At 47.9% G+C, this 16,221-nt stretch overlaps 2 protein-coding genes across 2 annotated transcripts in view; one reads left to right on the plus strand and one right to left on the minus strand.

The window, feature by feature from the left end:
- Positions 1-5: 5 nt before the first annotated feature.
- On the minus strand, positions 6-4,334 carry dbr1 (debranching RNA lariats 1). Its single transcript, XM_080497590.1, has 9 exons — positions 4,201-4,334; positions 3,496-3,693; positions 3,288-3,412; positions 3,132-3,212; positions 2,944-3,029; positions 2,621-2,845; positions 2,014-2,091; positions 1,734-1,879; positions 6-1,520 (listed from the first exon to the last, which is right to left on the minus strand). The coding sequence occupies exons 2-9, from the start codon at positions 3,690-3,692 to the stop codon at positions 689-691; spliced, it is 1,770 nt and encodes a 589-aa protein (XP_080353716.1). The 5' UTR covers position 3,693; positions 4,201-4,334; the 3' UTR covers positions 6-688.
- Positions 4,335-4,680: 346 nt separating this feature from the next.
- Positions 4,681-16,221, plus strand: part of armc8 (armadillo repeat containing 8) — a 16,311-nt gene continuing 4,770 nt past the window's right edge. The window contains 16 exon segments of the mRNA XM_080497722.1: positions 4,681-4,831; positions 7,435-7,511; positions 9,335-9,406; positions 9,947-10,089; positions 10,189-10,286; positions 10,944-11,036; positions 11,147-11,227; positions 11,327-11,402; positions 12,189-12,279; positions 12,647-12,707; positions 12,800-13,000; positions 13,759-13,854; positions 13,947-14,029; positions 15,544-15,625; positions 15,724-15,810; positions 15,944-16,036. Coding sequence (XP_080353848.1) covers positions 4,787-4,831; positions 7,435-7,511; positions 9,335-9,406; positions 9,947-10,089; positions 10,189-10,286; positions 10,944-11,036; positions 11,147-11,227; positions 11,327-11,402; positions 12,189-12,279; positions 12,647-12,707; positions 12,800-13,000; positions 13,759-13,854; positions 13,947-14,029; positions 15,544-15,625; positions 15,724-15,810; positions 15,944-16,036 — 1,479 coding nt within the window. The 5' untranslated portion in view covers positions 4,681-4,786.

Below are 16,221 nucleotides of genomic sequence, written 5' to 3' on the forward strand. Positions count from 1 at the left end.
AAAAGATCCACGTGCTTCCTGCACCGGAGACCTTGAAGGTTACGAAAAGTGGCACGGCGGTTCCAAAAGTGCCGACACAGGCCGTCCTCGACCGCAAAACCACTCTTGAGACAAAAACAAGATTTTAAAACCCAGTTTGTGCAGAAAGCTTTTAACACATCAAAGCCTTCACACATTTTATTTTTAGCAAAATAACCTCAATTCAAAAGGAAGTAGAACTCCCATCTGTTTTAATGATCCAAAGACAATAAAACATAGAAAAAGTAGCTTTATTTTTCATGATTCTAAGACCGACTTGCACACAAAGTGACGTTTTTCAGTTTCCTGAGGTGACAAAAGTCCGATTTCACAAATACAAGAAGACCTTTTTAAAAGAAAATAGAAAAAAAAAAAAAAAAAAAGACATTCAGCTGGACGCTGCTGCTGAATCCCTTTTTATTTAAAAATACCGTTGTTTCATTATTTCTCCAATCATTGCTGGGATCGAAAAATTACACAAATATATTTGTTGAATCATTTTTGCACTGAGTCACAATTCAAAATAACCTTAAATCGTCTTACAGATAAATAAATGAGTCGTTTGGTCCTTTAAAAAAACGATCCAAAAAAATGTGGACTGGAGTCAATTGCTGCCTCTTAGAAACCGAAAACATTTATAAGCAGGTGTTTTGGGGGGGGGGGGGGGGGGTCAGATACAGTCTGAGGTCTCCTCCTCCTCCTCCTCCTCTTCCTCGGCTGCAGCGTAGATCACCTGGTTCCTGCGTTTGATCCTGGGCGTGGCGGTCCGGCTGTCCGATTCTCCCGCCGTGCCGCCGCTCCGCTTCAGGATGCGGGCGGCCGCCGCCGCGTCCCCGTCGTCCAGCTCCGCCTCGTCCCGCTCTGCCTTGTCCAGCTCCGCCTCGTCCCGCTCCGCCTCGTCCCGCTCCGCCTCGTCCAGCTCCGTCTTGTCCAGCTCCGCCTCGTCCTGCTCTGCCTCGTCCCGCTCCGCCTCGGCGACGGCGGCCGCCGGCGTGGAGTGAGACGGGGGCGGCAGGTCCATGAGGGGCAGACGCGGGGACGACGCGTCCAATTTGGGCTCGGGGAGAATCAGGCGGGGGGTCGTGCGGACCCGTGAGGGTCCGTCGCCTTTCGCCGGCGCGTCCTCCTCCCCGCCCTCCTCCTCCCACTCGTCCTCGATGGTGATCTCGTCGGGGTTGAAGGAGCTGGACTGCGCCGACGTGTCGGTGGGATACTCGCTCAGCTCGTCGCCGCTTCCTCCCTCCTCCTCCTCCTCCTCCTCCCGCCCCGCCCACCCGGGCCTCCTCTGCTCGCCGGCCTTGGCGTAGATGTCGGTGAGGCCCACCTTGGCGCAGAGCTCGGTGGTCTGGGCGTTGGTGCCGCAGCTCGGGGCCGTGTGGGGGAGGGGCTTGTCGGGGTCGAAGGCCGACACCGTCTGCGTGAAGTTCTCCGGCACGGCCAGCTCGCCGCTCAGGCCCTCCACCACCTCCATCATGGCCGCCTCCGACGCGCTGAAGTCCCACCTGAGGAGAGAGCGAGGCGAGCGGTACGCTGTAGTGGGATTACAGTTACTTCTTCAAAGACTAGTTGGGTAGTTACTGTAACTAATGTGGCCATAACTCTTGTTTTACACCAAACCTGGAGAGAACATGCAAAGATCGTTCATTACAAAAACAAGACGACAGCACCCACTAGTGGCCAAACATAAAATTACGCGTTTCCACTTCCGCCTGTACCTGTCGTGCAGGCCGTTGTTCTCGGGGGGGTTCCAGGGGTGAGGGCTGCTCCTCTGCAGGCCGTCGGTGGCCTTCAGGACGGCCAGCCACTCGGGATCGTACTCCAGACCCTCGGACGAGTCGGATCTCTCTGGAATATCGACGATCTGAGAAAACAACACGGGGGGGGGGGGGGACTGTTAACGCGGTCCTGTCCATTTAGTGTGTGTGTGTGTGTGTGTGTGTGTGTGTGTGTGTGTGTGTGTGTGTGTGTGTGTGTGTGTGTGTGTCTGTGTCTTACCTGCAGGAATTCCCGACGGGGCAGACATTTATCCAGAGACAGGAACTTGGTTGCACGTGGCGCTGCGTTTCCTTTAGGCTAAAGAAAAAAAAAAAAAAAAGTGAGACGTTTTACTACGGTGCAGCGAGAACGACGACATTTCGGTTGAATACTGTGGGAACATCCCACCCGTGTTTCGGATTAACCGGTTTCCCTGTTAACTGGTGAGCCCCCCCCCCCCCCCCCCCGTTTCACAGCAGGTGTTTAAAAACCCAACCGAGATCCGTAGCTGTCCCGGCGAACGCCGTTTAGCCGCGTTCCAATTAAAGTATCGTAATATGTCCTTTGTCGTATTTTAATCAGCTGGTGGCAGGAGGCACCAGTTAACAGGGGCACCACTGAAACCAGAACACCGGACAGTGAAGCGCGATCGTAACAATCCACATTTTGCAATATTATTAATAATTATGTACCATTTATTATTTGTGCTGATATCCGATGCATGTTCGCTCTGCATCATATCGGGTTGCTTGTGCACGACGGTGAAAAGCTGATGACTCCGCCCACGTGGCGGAGGAACTATATTGTAATGGAAAACGACAGAGGTCGAGTCGAGTGGCGCTCTCACCGCGTGCTGCATGAAGGCGGCGAACTTGACGTGGAGGTGAGCGGAGAACCAGTAGCTGGGCTGCAGGTGAGCCAGCAGCTCCTCGGCCGCCGGGCTCCCCAGGGTGTTGGTCTCCACCTCGTGCCGCAGGAACTTCTTCTTCTGCAGCAGCTCCCCCGTGCTCCCGTAGTGGTAGATCCCCCGGGGCCAGTCGTGACTCATGAAGATGTCCACGGGCATCTGGATCTGGTGTTGGGACAACCGTCGGAATGAAAAAACAAATAAACGCGTGGCGAAAAGCCAAAAGTCGTTGGAAGAGGGAGAGAAGGTGAATCTGACTTTACCTGCTTGAGTTTGAAAACCTCGACGTTTCTGACGTGGTAGACGCTTCGGAGCGTTTCGGGATTGTACGGAGGGAATTCGTGGTGACCTGGAAGAGAGGGAACACGAAGCAAAAGGGTGCGTTTCATCGAGTTCCAGTTCTACCTCGGGAGCCCTTTTCAAAAAGTACCAAAAAAAACCCCAAACTTACCTTTTCTGTAGTCGTGTGATTTGTAAATTCCAGATAATCCACCGATTCGAATCCCTTTGTAGCGGACGACTCCTGCATAACCTGTGTACAGACGAAGCGACGTTCCTGATGTTCCGATCTTTCGGCCAACACATGCTTTATCCCGCTCGTGCTTACCCAGATAATAAATGTTGGGGGCCACCCAGCCTCCATAGGGCAGCTCCTGCAGGTGATTGGAGGCCTCGTGGTTCCCTCCTATGAAAATGGTCAAAATGGGAGCCTTCTTCTCTCCAGAATAATACCTGAGGGCAAATCATAAGCGTTAAACCGTCCCGTCTTCGCCAGTTCCCCCCCCAACACGCAAAACGGAGAGACAGAAACTGACTTGTAAAAGGTCTGCATCGTCCTGTACTTGGCCGGCACCGCCATGCACTTCATGTCACCCTCGTTTCGCACGGCCTGAAAGTCGCCGCAGCACAGAAGCAGGTCCACCTTCACCCCTTCCTTCTTCTCCAGGAACTCGATGGTCTCGTAGATCTTGTCCAGCTCGCCATGGCAGCAGCCCTCCACTGCGATCTTCATGCTGTGGAAACGCAGAAACCAACAGAGCACAAATGCTCGGATTTTACTCAGGGATCTATTTATCTGGTTAAAATATAATAAGTAATATTTTTTGTCAAAAATAATCAGGAAATAAGGAAACGGTCAAGAGGGCATTGTCAAAACAGGTCTGGAATGTGTGGCAGCAGCAAGGCTTTTCGTGTAACGTGCACATTTTTAATCAAAGATATGAGACAGTAACTAGTATATAGTACAGTTCTGAACAAGAAAAGTCCAAAATATCCCTCCCACTTACGAACAGTTCCATAGCTGAAGTCTCATGATAAGCAGCAAAGACATTACAATGAGAGGGTTCATTCAGGGTTTCACACTAGTTGCGTAAAATAAGTCAAAACGACTATATTTAGCTTCTATAAACAGACTTCGTATGGTTTCTACCGCTCGCCACTATTAGCTTGAATGCTAACAGCTCACTTTAACACCTAAAATTACACAGATGAGGGTATTTCTCACACCAAAGAGTACTCACATGACTCCGTTTATAACGGCAGAGCGTGCTGCCCGGTTAAGAATCCGCAAAGTTACTGAAGTGTTCTAAAAACCATAATTTAATCAGTAAGTGTGCGAGGCAGGACAGTATGAATTTTCCCACCACGCGAGTTGTAAGACTGCGCTTGCGCAATGAAATTTTTGACAGCAGCAGCAGATTCGAAGATTAAAATATGTTCGGTACTAATACTAATAATTTATTTGCAATCTTTCTCTTCACACACTGATCGTTGTTATATATGTTGCCAAGCTTTTTTTCAAACACTGTCGGAATGTATTTAAGTAAGTTTGCTGGAGTGTCGAATCTGCTGGAAGGTGCTGACAGCGTACGTCACAGTTATAAACAACGTTTACTTGCCGGACAGGTCTATAGTGTGTTTTTAGTCTCTGCTGATCGCAGCTCAACCCGGATAGTAACACACCCCGTCTGTCTTCACACCCACCCCGGCGGGGGGCCGCATGTTTGGGCTGCACTTACTTCTTTAAACGCCGCTCACAGCTGCTCTGGGGGGCGGAGTGACCGGAGGGTGCTGCGCCGATCGGGGCGCTCGATCGGTGGAAGAGAGATGGAGTGCTTGTTGGAGGCCCCTCTCCGCATCAGCGTGCTCTCGGTAAGTGTCCCCCCGTATTGGTTCCTGCAGCGGCGGCGGTCTGCACATCACGGACCACGGCGGAGAGTGACGGATTCCTATTGATCTACCGGCGTGAGCACCCTGACTCCTGTTAGCCTTCTAAGCTAACACTTTAGCTCGTGTGGCGGTGTTGCGGACTGACTGGCTTCCCTTGTTAACTGGTTCCCGACTTCCTCTTGCGTCCGTCGTTTCCGCGAGGGACAGCAGACGTTGTAGTAAAACTCACAAACGGCACAACACTTCAAGACTTAATTGTCATTGGCATTCGCCAGAGCGTCTCCGGATTTATGTTGGTTTTTTAAAATTTTCTGTGACTCTCAGCAACACGCGGCGCTGGAGGAAGTTGGTCACCAGTGAGCAGGGGAACCAGTCACTTCGAAACAGCAGTCTGTCTACGTAACAGGCGGTGGGAATGATATGTTTCGTGTCAGCTCCCGAGCGGGCGGGGACAGTCCTAAAACTCTGAAACGACACGTTCGACGTGTCCCCGCTCACGCCGTCGGCGTGTTACGGTGATTAAATAAAACAAAGTAGCTGTCAGTGACACTCGGAATGAGTTAGCAGCTAACTGCTGTCATCACTTTTGTCGATACTAAACGCGTTTAAATGATTAATTATTCTTGGTGGGAATGAATTATCATATTTTCTGATTCTCACAACTTGGTTTCATTCAGTTTTTGCAATAATGGTTTGCTAAATATAACGGCAAACTTAACATTAATGATAGAACTGCAGGGAGCGTTAGCGAAGCGGCTAAAGCTGGTAAAGCTTCCTTAGTTATTACTTCTATACACTTCTCTCTCTTTATGGTTTAACAGAGGCAACTCATCTCTGAAAACTGGTGAAAGTCTAATATGTTTTTTTTACGGAATTAGGGTTTTATTAGTAGCAGATGACAACGACAGCTAAGTGAAAATGTTGTCAAGTCTAGTTTGTGACAGTGAAACGCCCACAGGTAAGAAACACACAGATTAGATTTTATTCCCTGGTTCATTCCTCATCAAACGAGGACAGACGCGCAGAAGGAAAGTACAAACTCTTTTGAGAGCGTGTCCTACTTAGGACAAGGCAGAACCTCCGTTACAAAGAACTTCATTGATTTCTCAACAGCAAAACAATTAAAAATTAATTCGAAACAAGTGCATTCCTATTAGGCAAATTCATTTGTATAGCATCGTTCAGACACAAAGCAATTCGGTGCTTTATAGAGAAATGCATTTTAATGCAAGGCGATCAAGAGAGGCATAAATAAGGATTGTTAAGACAATACAGTAAGTAAGGTCTGTAGTTTAATGGAAAGCCTGAGTTAATGTTTTAAGGTCTGAATTAAGAGAAGCGTTTGTCAGCAGGATGTTTGTTGCAGACGAGATGAGCGTAGGAACTCAAAGCTGCTTCACCTTTTTTCTTCTGAGGACCTCAGAGGTCTGGGTGTTTCACATTCTACCAGCAAGTAATTGTATTTAAGCCGAAGACCACTCGAAGCTTCATTATATAGAAAAGAAGTCTGATTTTGAAGTCGACCCTTTGACCTATCTGTTCGTAGTAGTCCAACTCGTACAATGAAATCAGCTCCACCAAAAATAATTCTCATACATAGAGCAGGAGTATGATCCATTAGGGATGTGTCGGGGGGGGAAAATAAGCAAGAACAAGATCCTTGAAAACATAAAGAAACTTTGCAAACTCAAGAATATCAATGAATGAGCCCACATGTGGTAAAAGCAAATGACTAAAGAGGGTTGCTGCTGAGATGAATAGATGGATAGAGAGATAGATGGATATTCCTTCATTTGCATCATTACAGCAGCCAGTAGACAGTAAACAAATAGAGGAGCCAAAGAAAAGAGTATGAACAACTAGAGAATTCTCAAGGAAAGTGTTTGTGTCTGCCACTCGCTGCCGGCATCCTTTTGATCTCAGCATCTCCATGGCAACAGACGCTGCTCCTCCTCCATGAGATGCATCTCCCATCCTCTTTGAATGGGACACCTGCAGTTTTTTTTGAGGATTTATTTGGAAAGAGTTAGCTGAATCATTAGCAAAAGTCGGAGCGACATATTTCCAAAACGTCCTGCATGCTTTGATGTGCTTTTTGTGTCCACGCTTCCAACGGTGCAGGGACTAATAACAAAAATTAACCGACCACCTCAGACCGTAATCTTTGCGGCTTTTCCACGAAGGCAGGCACAAGAATAAATACGTGTTTGAAACAATAAAATAAAAATAATAGTCAAAATATATAATATCCTTTGATCTTTTCCATAAATACTGTATCAATCTAACTGGAGGACAGATTGGCTCTAGATCTTTCAGCTCACCTTTATTAAGGTTCTGCTGCGATCGGCCAGTGTGTGAGTCGAGCAGCATCCGAGAGAAATCAGTGATTTCAGTCAACATTTAGAAGATTTCATCATTATTTTTCTTTTCCTGAAATGTGCAATAACGATCAACTTTGATTTAAAAACAATATTCATTCTCAAATGTTGCACGCAAGAAGGACTGGAGATTCCATTTTTACAAGTCAATAAAAATGTATGCCAGCGAATTGTTTCAGCAACGTTGTCGTCGTTTGTCCTCTGCAGGAAGTCACCGCCACCAGCCGCCATTATGTCGACAGGCTGTTCGACCCCGACCCACAGAAAGTGCTGCAGGGAGTCATGTAAGTCCAGCGGCGCTTCGTGTGCGTGGTCCGACCGAGAGGAGGCGTGGCGGCGGCGGCTGGCCAGCGTCCCGTCATTGGAATTTATTGTGTCGCCTGATTGAAGTTTGCGCGGCTTTGTGCAGTCTGTGAGCTTCTGCCCGTCGCCCCGTCGACACGATCGGCAAAATTGCGACGACAAGACCCACAAAACTGTATCAAAGCATCAATTCAGACATTTATGAGCTCCTTGAGTTTAATATGCCAGTGGAGGAAACTCCCCCCCCCCCCCCCCCCCCCCCCCACTTCGCGAGGAACACTCTCTTGCATGTTGTTAATTAGAATATAAAACGCGATATGATTCTTGGCGATGACCTGATCTCTGTTCTTTTAAAACGAACCTCGCATATCTCACTTTCTCCCGCCGGCCCGACCTGGACTCTTCACTATTTGATCGTTATTTTTAAACTCGTAGCTCTGGTTTCACTCGCACCTGACTGACTGCTACGCCTGTACTTTTCCACCACCTTCAACTCGGCGGGTGTTCGATGTCATCTGCAGGCCGGCGGGGGAGAAACGGGGGGGGTCCGAGCTTTGAGGGGCGGGCGTGTGATGACGCAACGACGTGGTTTGCGATAAAATCCTGAGCTGATGATGTTTAATGACTTTTGTTTCTTTGGAATCCAAATTATTGCACTTTTTTTGTTCATGGTCATGTAAATATTTGACACGTTAAATTGTGGCAACATGTGAACGATCAGCGTTTGTGTTGCGCAACAAAATGTAATCCCCCCCCCTGTCGACGGGATTTAAACTTTCAGAATTTTAATCTGAAAAGACGCAGGCCGGCCTCCGTCTCATCAGATCGCTCGGCAACGGATCTTTTCCCCCCCGGCGCCCCCGAGGCAAAATGGAACTTTATGCAAACTACTCCCGAGGTGGAACTTCTTGAAAATCGTCTTAATGGCAAAAGAAACGCCGCTACTTCTCAAGATGTCGACGTACCTTTCTTAGTGAGTGACTCTTTCTTTCCTGCTTTTTGGGAACAAGTGTCGCAAGCAGGCCGTCGGGCCGTTTCAGGGATTCAACCTGGTTTAGAGGGACGGGTTTTGGTGCGAGTAGGAGGACGTGATGAGTGATGTTGAGGACGGAGCCGCCAGGCGGGGGGACAACAGGAAGGACACGCAGGGGATGGAAATGCGAGGATTAGAGGTTGCCACAGTTCATCAGTCTTATTCTCACGGGGGGGAGAATCCAGAAAGAGGAACAAATCGCCAAAGCGAACGATGCGAAGCTTGACGCGATTAGTGTGAGGTGGCGCCGAGCGGTCGATTGTGCAAGAGGGAGCCTCGGGGACGTGGCGGTTCGGGGACGTGGCGGAGCGGTGCCGCGGTTTGTGGGGAAAACAGACAAAGTTCAGACGAGCCTCCTGAATCTCCCAGCTGCGGGGCGACTGCAATCTGCCGCCGCGAGACGTTCACGGGAACTTTCAACCTGGCATCGCTGTGCTGGATTTGACACCGCCGCCTCACGCCGCTCTCGCTCTCTCTCTCTCTGTCTCTCTCTCTCTCTCTGTCTCTCTCTGTCTCTCTCTCTCTCTATCTCTCTCTGTCTCTCTCAATCTCTGTCTCTCTCTCTGTCTCTCTCTCTCGCTCTCTGTCTCTCTCTGTCTCTCTCTCTCTCTGTCTGTGTCTCTGTCTCTCTCGCTCTCGCTCTCTCTCTCTCTCTGTCTCTGTCTCTCTCATTTTCCGTCTCTCTCTCATTTTCCGTCTCTCTCTCGTTTTCTGTCTCTCTCGTTTTCTGCCTCTCTGACTGTCTCTGTCACTCTCTCTCTCCCTCCGCAGTGACATGAAGAACGCCGTCATCGGCAACAACAAGCAGAAGGCCAACCTGATCGTCCTCGGCGCCGTACCCAGGTACGTCTCGTCGCTTTCTGAATCGTCCGAGTCGTCTGCCGTCAGAACTGAGTCGACAACCCGCCGCTCACTATTCATCATATTCTGACTTTTTTCTGTAGATTTTATTGAAGTAAGACTGGTGCAGAATTCTGACTGCAGGAGAAGAAAGTCTTATTTCAATTTACTTCCCGTCAATAGACGGTAATACGATTTCAAAAAAAGGACGACCTTCAGTCATACATACGTCTTTAAGCTTATTGTGCGGTTTTTATGGAGAATTTTGACTTTAAACTGGATTTTTACTTTATTCAGTCTTGACCTTCACGTCTACTTTCAGTGTTTTTACAGAGATTTTGCCAGAAAATGATTGATGTTTGATTGAACGAAACAAATTCCTGTCAAAATTTCAACTCTGCTTTTGATATTCCAGTTTGGCTGTATTCTTTCATTTCTGATAAAGCGAGTTTGCGTCGGTAGTCTATGTAATAAGACAGATTTGGGTTGCGCCGGGCTGCAGTGAACGGGCTCTGATCCCCCCCCCCCCCGCCTCTCCCCCAGGTTGCTCTACCTGCTCCAGCAGAGCTCGTCCAGCCTGGAGCTGAGGACGGAGTGCGCCGTGGTGCTGGGCAGCCTCGCCATGGGCACGGAGAACAACATCAAGTCTCTGGTGGACTGCCACATCATCCCCGCCCTGCTGCAAGGTGCGTGGCAAACACGGCCTGGGGACAAGCTGGGGCTTCACACACACTCACACACACTCACACACACTCACACACACACTCTCTGCTTTGCGTCGGCAGGTCTCTTGTCTCCGGACCTGATCTTCATCGAAGCCTGTCTCCGCTGCCTCAGGACGGTCTTCATCAGCCCCGTCACCCCGGTGCAGCTGCTCTACACTGTACGCTGACTCGGCACTTCCCTTTGAACTCCCGACGTCTGTTGTGGCTCCGAAAATACTTAGACACGTTTAAGTCAAAGTTTCATACACGTTTTCTCAATTCTAAGGGATTTTTATAGTCTTATTCCCATGAACAACATTTATAGCAATACTTAAAAAAAAAATAAAGAAATCAATTAATATAGCTGTTAAATTTATCTGTATCCAAATTTCAATTTTTTTAAATCAGAATTGTTTTTATATTGGATATTTTATGTATTTATTTCTTAGTTTATTTGGTAGGGACAGTGGGTATTAATGAACATCTGTAAAACGGTGTAAATATGCCAGATTATAGCAAAAATGCTAATTTCCGTCTGTTTCCCCGAGGCAGGTGACACAAGATACAGGAAACAAAATAAAAAAAAAAGTACCTTTACAATAAAAAAAATACATTTACAAACATTACATACTGTGTATTAAATTAGCAGACAGTGAAAAGGTGCAGTTTAAAAGTTGACAGTGTGCTACATACTCTTATCGTCAACGCCTTTTATATATTCATTTGCGGTCTGAAAGATAATTGTATTCGTCCCTCTCTCGAATCTCGTGGATGAAGTGTTGATCTGGATCCTTTCCCACACGTTCAGTAACGTCTGTGTGTGTTTGTGTTCTCAGGACCCCACTGTGATCCCCCATCTAATGTCTCTCCTGAGCAGCTCGCAGAGAACGCAGGAGTACACCACGCAGATCTTCTCCCACTGTTGTAAGGTATTTGTTGGTACACACCGATGCGCCCCCCCCCCCCCCTCCCCCACTCGGCCTCGGGATTCCACCGCTAACGTCCCGTACCTGTCGTCCCCCTCCCCCCCCCCTTGCAGACGCCGGAGCACCAGACGGTTCTTTTCAACCACGGCGCCATCCAGAACATCGCCCCTCTGCTCATTTCACCCTCCTATAAGGTGAGACGCCCCGAACCGGACGCTCTGCGGCCGCCTTTTTTTCCCCGCCGCGTCGCCCCCCCCCCCGGCCTGACGGTGCTGACGTGGTTTCGTCCGCAGGTCCGGATGCAGGCGTTAAAGTGTTTCTCCGTCCTGGCCTACGAGAACACTCAGGTCTCCACGACACTGGTGAACGGTGAGGAGGGCCCCATCTCAATTCTCTTTTGTACCCCTCCACCTACCCCTTAGCCCTCCGCCTCCACCTCCAAAACGAGGGCAAAGGGATAAAAGTTTCAGCCCTTAGATTTGGGACACCCCTCCCCCTCTCGCTCAGTCTCACAGTTTTGACGTCATAACACGGCGCCATTACATCAGCAGAGCTGAGCCACGGATTATTTGTTGATTCTTCCAGCAGGAGCGTCGTCGCGCCGTCCCAAACTCAACGTGTTGCACTAGCATGGCTGCTTTGTTTCGTTTTTCCGCCTTTTCCCCACATCGAGGCGAAGAAATAGACGGAGGCGTGGATTACTTCAGTTTTTTGCGCCGTATTTGGACTTCGGAAATATTTCCTCATTCACCATGAGAAAGCGGAGGAGCTTCCTTGTTTGCCGTTTTCAAAACACCCATATTAGAAGACTTTGGAACTATACAGTGTAATAAAATGTTATAAACACGGTCTCTATGAAACAAATACACACGGAAGCTACATACGGCAGCGCTACTGCCGCTCTTACTAGTAAAAAACACAACCGGTTTATAGAACTTTAGAAGCGTATATATGTGAAATGCGAGTCCTTCGGCGCCATGTTGGTGAACGTTTGAAACTCCTGCCCCTCAGAGGGGTGAATCGCCCTTCCCCTCGTGCATTTCAGAGGGGTAGGGGTAAGATGAAGGGCTAAGGGGGAGAAATGAGACGCAGCCAAAGTCTCTCTCCTTTTGTTTTCATCTGCGCCACCTCACCTGTCCTCTCTCTCCTCCTCAGTGCTGGTGGATGGCGAGCTGCTCTCTCAGGTATTTGTCAAAATGATGCAAAGGGATCAACCCGTTGAAATGCAGCTCACGGCAGCCAAATGGTGAGTGCGAGAACCGACCGGGTGACACGTTGCTGCGCTCGTATCCGGCCGGATGTTTTTCTACTCCCGACTCGACAGCGTTTCAGTGATGTCATCATTTAAATGGGGGGGGGGAGAAAAGTGATCAATGAAGTGCATCATGTTTCTCTGGTGTACGGGACAGGAAGTTGCGAGATGCCATTGCCTGATATTGGCCCGGATGCGAGAGGCTTGGAATAAATAAAGCAAAGATAGGAAAATAAAAAGCAGTGGGCTGTCCCTGCAGAATCCCTCCGCCCTAAATCGTTTGGATCAGAAGCTCTTGAATTGTGATTTTAAAAAAAAAGCTGCAGAAGGAAACTGATTGTCCTTCTGCTTCCCGTCTCAGTTTAACTTACATGTGTCGAGCGGGCGCCATCAGGACGGACGACAGCTGCATAGTGCTAAAGGTCAGGCTTCGTCCGCACGCCGCTGCTCGCCGCCATGGTGTCGGCCTCATCTTGCTTTCTCCACCCCCCCCCCCACACCTCCCCCCCCGCAGACTCTGCCGTGCCTCGTGCGGATGTGCAGTAAAGAGCACCTGCTGGAGGAGCGGGTGGAGGGCGCCGAGACGCTGGCCTACCTGATGGAGCCCGACGTGGAGCTGCAGAGGATCGCCAGCACCACCGACCACCTGGTGGCCATGCTGGCCGACTACTTCAAGTACCCCAGCTCCGTCTCCGCCATCACCGACATCAAGAGGGTGGGTCACTTCCGGACTGTCCCGCACGCGCTCAGTAGAGACGATCGGAACGACGTTTACCCCCCCCGTGGCGCCGTGACTCCCAGTCCGTGTTCTCCTGGGACTTTTATTCTGACAGTCGCCGTAATAACGATCCGGCTTGGTCGTCTGTCCTCGAGGATGTTCGTGTAGGAATATTGTTAATGTTCAGAGCCGATTGTTCTCTGCTGCGTTTGTGTGGTTTTATTACAAAAATAAAAACAACCCAACAGCACCCACTAGTGGTCCAACATGGTAACTACATCGTTATCAGCGTTTCTGCCATTCCAGTGTAAATGGACATCGCTTTGAAAATGCGAAACTGCTCTGAAACGATACGTTTTCACTTGCCTCTGCCCAAACCCCCTTTTTTTTTGGCTATATTCTTGAAGGTAATATGCGATTGTTGAACGTAAACAACCAAAATAAACCTTCATTTCATTCAGGTTCACGGCCATCAGATGATTTTGTAGTTTTTTCTTTAATAGTTTTACCCATAATCTACTTTCCGACGACTATTGTCCTGCATGTTAGTGTTTTTTTTTCTGATTTAATACACCTGATTCTTGTGAATCTGAATAAGTTGCGATCGGGAACGTTGAGAGGGAGAAGCAGAATTAAATCGCCGCCAACAAGACGACGTGAAATCCTCCACAGTGCAGTTTTTTGAAGATCTCATTTGTTTTGTTTTCTCTGCTTGTCTCCACCGTCTCCTCCTCCCCCTCCCCCCCCCCCTGCAGCTCGACCACGACCTGAAACACGCACACGAGCTCCGGCAAGCCGCTTTCAAACTCTACGCCTCGCTGGGCTCCAACGACGAAGACATCCGCAAGAAGGTGCGCCTCTTCCCTCTTTGACACCGCCTCATTGCACCGACCCCCCCCCCCCTCAACCCACACCTCCTCTTCCCCCCCCCCCGTCCCTCCAGATCACGGAGACGGAGAACATGATGGACAGGATCGTCAGCGGCCTGTCGGAGTCCAGCATTAAGGTCCGCCTGGCGGCCGTCAGGTACGGAGCCCAGATAGGATCTCGGTCCCAAGTTTATCAAGGACATTCAGTGAGAATATTTATTTATTTATTTGTTTGTTTGAGCAGTGCACATTCTGCTCACATTGAGTATATTCGAACAAAAGTGAGTAAATGTATAGGTTTTTTTGCATAAAGTGAAATATGTTCTTGGTAAGGATTCCTTATTTCTTTTTTATTCTTCATTAATTGTTCCATACTTTACATATTGTTTTGAGGTTTGGGGAAAACGCATGCAATAGTGTAGAATTCTAAGTCACAAAGGCTCCAGAGAACAATACAAACCACCTTTTTGTGAAGCTGAAACTGTTAAAATTTAAAGACCTTGTTCATTTAATAATTCTACTGACCATGTGGAAAGTTAAGCACAAGTTGGTACCGGAACATATTTACATGAAATTGACCTTGATCACAGACGACACGAGACGAAAAGGACATTTTTGTTTACCTTTTATCCCAAACCGCCATAAGACAGAGGAGCTTCTTAGTTGCTGGGGTGAGATTATGGAATTCATTAAAGAATAAATACATTTAAAAATATGTTTAAGGAGATGCAGATGGAGGAATATAAAAAAAATGTAACTTGCATGTTGCAATGGGGAAATTTGTTTTGTTTTCTAAATTGTTCAAATGATTGATTGTTAAACACAGTAAAGTGTGTTACAATTGTGTTGAATGGATCACCGCCGTTTATAGTCATCGATTTTTCTGTACATATTCAAAGCGGCATGAACAATAAGACGACGTCTTCATCGTGCTCCTTTTCACCATGACACTGTTCACATTAATGTATGACCCTGGTAAGTCAAATGTGAACGTGGTTGAATAAAAAACAAAACAAGAAAAAACCTTCTGCTCAAAAGCAGTGGGCTGAAGCAAGACGCTTATGAGCGCCTTCTCCCTAATTCAGTGCAATAAAAAGAACATTTTACACTGATATAGAAAGAACAAAACATCCACAAAAGAGAACTTGTTACATTTCAAACGACCATATCAACACACACACACACACACATACACATACACAATACAACACTTTATAATTTTCATGTTTATGCGTCAGAAGTATTGTAATATTCCTAGTTTGTTTCAATCGTGTTCATTTCAGGGTTTCATGTATTGTATTTTACAATCACGTCCCTGATTTCCTGCATAAATATTATTATGACGTTTTGTCACCAGAACCAAAAGTTCCTCGTTTTGAATTGATCAAACCGTTTGAGTTAAAGTGACTCGGGCAAAATCAAAAACGGCATATTGAAAGAAAAGTTGAATTTTTAACGTTATATTTGTCTCTTGTCACACTAAAACAACAGAAAATGTGTGGAATTTATTTTAATTTTATTTTTTTTTACTGATTTGGGTCCATCGAGATCAATATGTGGTGAAACAAATTAATTCCACCAATAATCAGCTGCTTTTTGTGTGCGTGTGTGTGTGCGTGTGTGTGCGTGTGTGTGTGTGCGTGCGTGTGCGTGTGTGTGTGTGTCCTCCAGGTGTCTTCACAGCCTCTCGCGGTCGGTGCAGCAGCTCAGAACGAGTTTCCACGACCACGCGGTGTGGAAGCCCCTCATGAAGGTCAGAGGTCGTTTCCCGGCGGAGTGCAACGTGCATAAAAGACCCACGTGTTTGTTTTTTTTAAATTTCTTTTTCTTTCTTCTTCTTGCCCCATGCAGCTGCTGCAGAACGCCCCAGACGAAGTCCTGGTCATGGCGTCCTCCACACTATGCAACCTGCTGCTGGAGTTCTCGCCCAGCAAGGAGGTACGAGCTTCAGCTTCGAACAGTCGCGGTGGCAGAGGCCCATGTTTCTAAAGCAAAACCGGGATTCTTGCCCCCATGTGGTGGCTGAACGTGTTGTTGTTGTTGTTGATGATGTTGTTGTTGTGTTGCACAGCCCATCCTGGAGTCGGGGGTGATTGAGCTGCTCTGCAGTCTGACCCAGAGCGACAGTCCTGCACTGAGGGTCAACGGGATCTGGGCCCTGATGGTGAGGAAGAGGAGTTCTTCTTCTTCCTCTTCTTCTTCTTCTTTTTCTTCCTCTTCCTCTTCTTTTTCCATTTCTTTTTCTTTTTCCATTTCTTTTTCTTCTTCCTCTTCTTCCTCTTTTTCTTCCTCTTTTTCTTCCTCTTTTTCTTCTTCCTCTTCCTCTTTTTCTTTTTCTTCATCTTCTTC

Source organism: Blennius ocellaris (genome assembly GCF_963422515.1).
Source record: "Blennius ocellaris genome assembly, chromosome: 6".
In the NCBI taxonomy this organism is placed as follows: domain Eukaryota; kingdom Metazoa; phylum Chordata; class Actinopteri; order Blenniiformes; family Blenniidae; genus Blennius; species Blennius ocellaris.

Bases quoted from the DNA above. Each gene is read 5' to 3' on its own strand.
- dbr1 (XM_080497590.1), bottom strand. From the start codon at position 3,692: ATGAAGATCGCAGTGGAGGGCTGCTGCCATGGCGAGCTGGACAAGATC. The intron at 2,846-2,943 runs GTAAAGTCAGAT...TCCCAACACCAG, and splicing joins AGGTTTTCAAACTCAAGCAG to ATCCAGATGCCCGTGGACAT. The intron at 1,880-2,013 runs GTAAGACACAGA...TTGTTTTCTCAG, and splicing joins CCCGTCGGGAATTCCTGCAG to ATCGTCGATATTCCAGAGAG.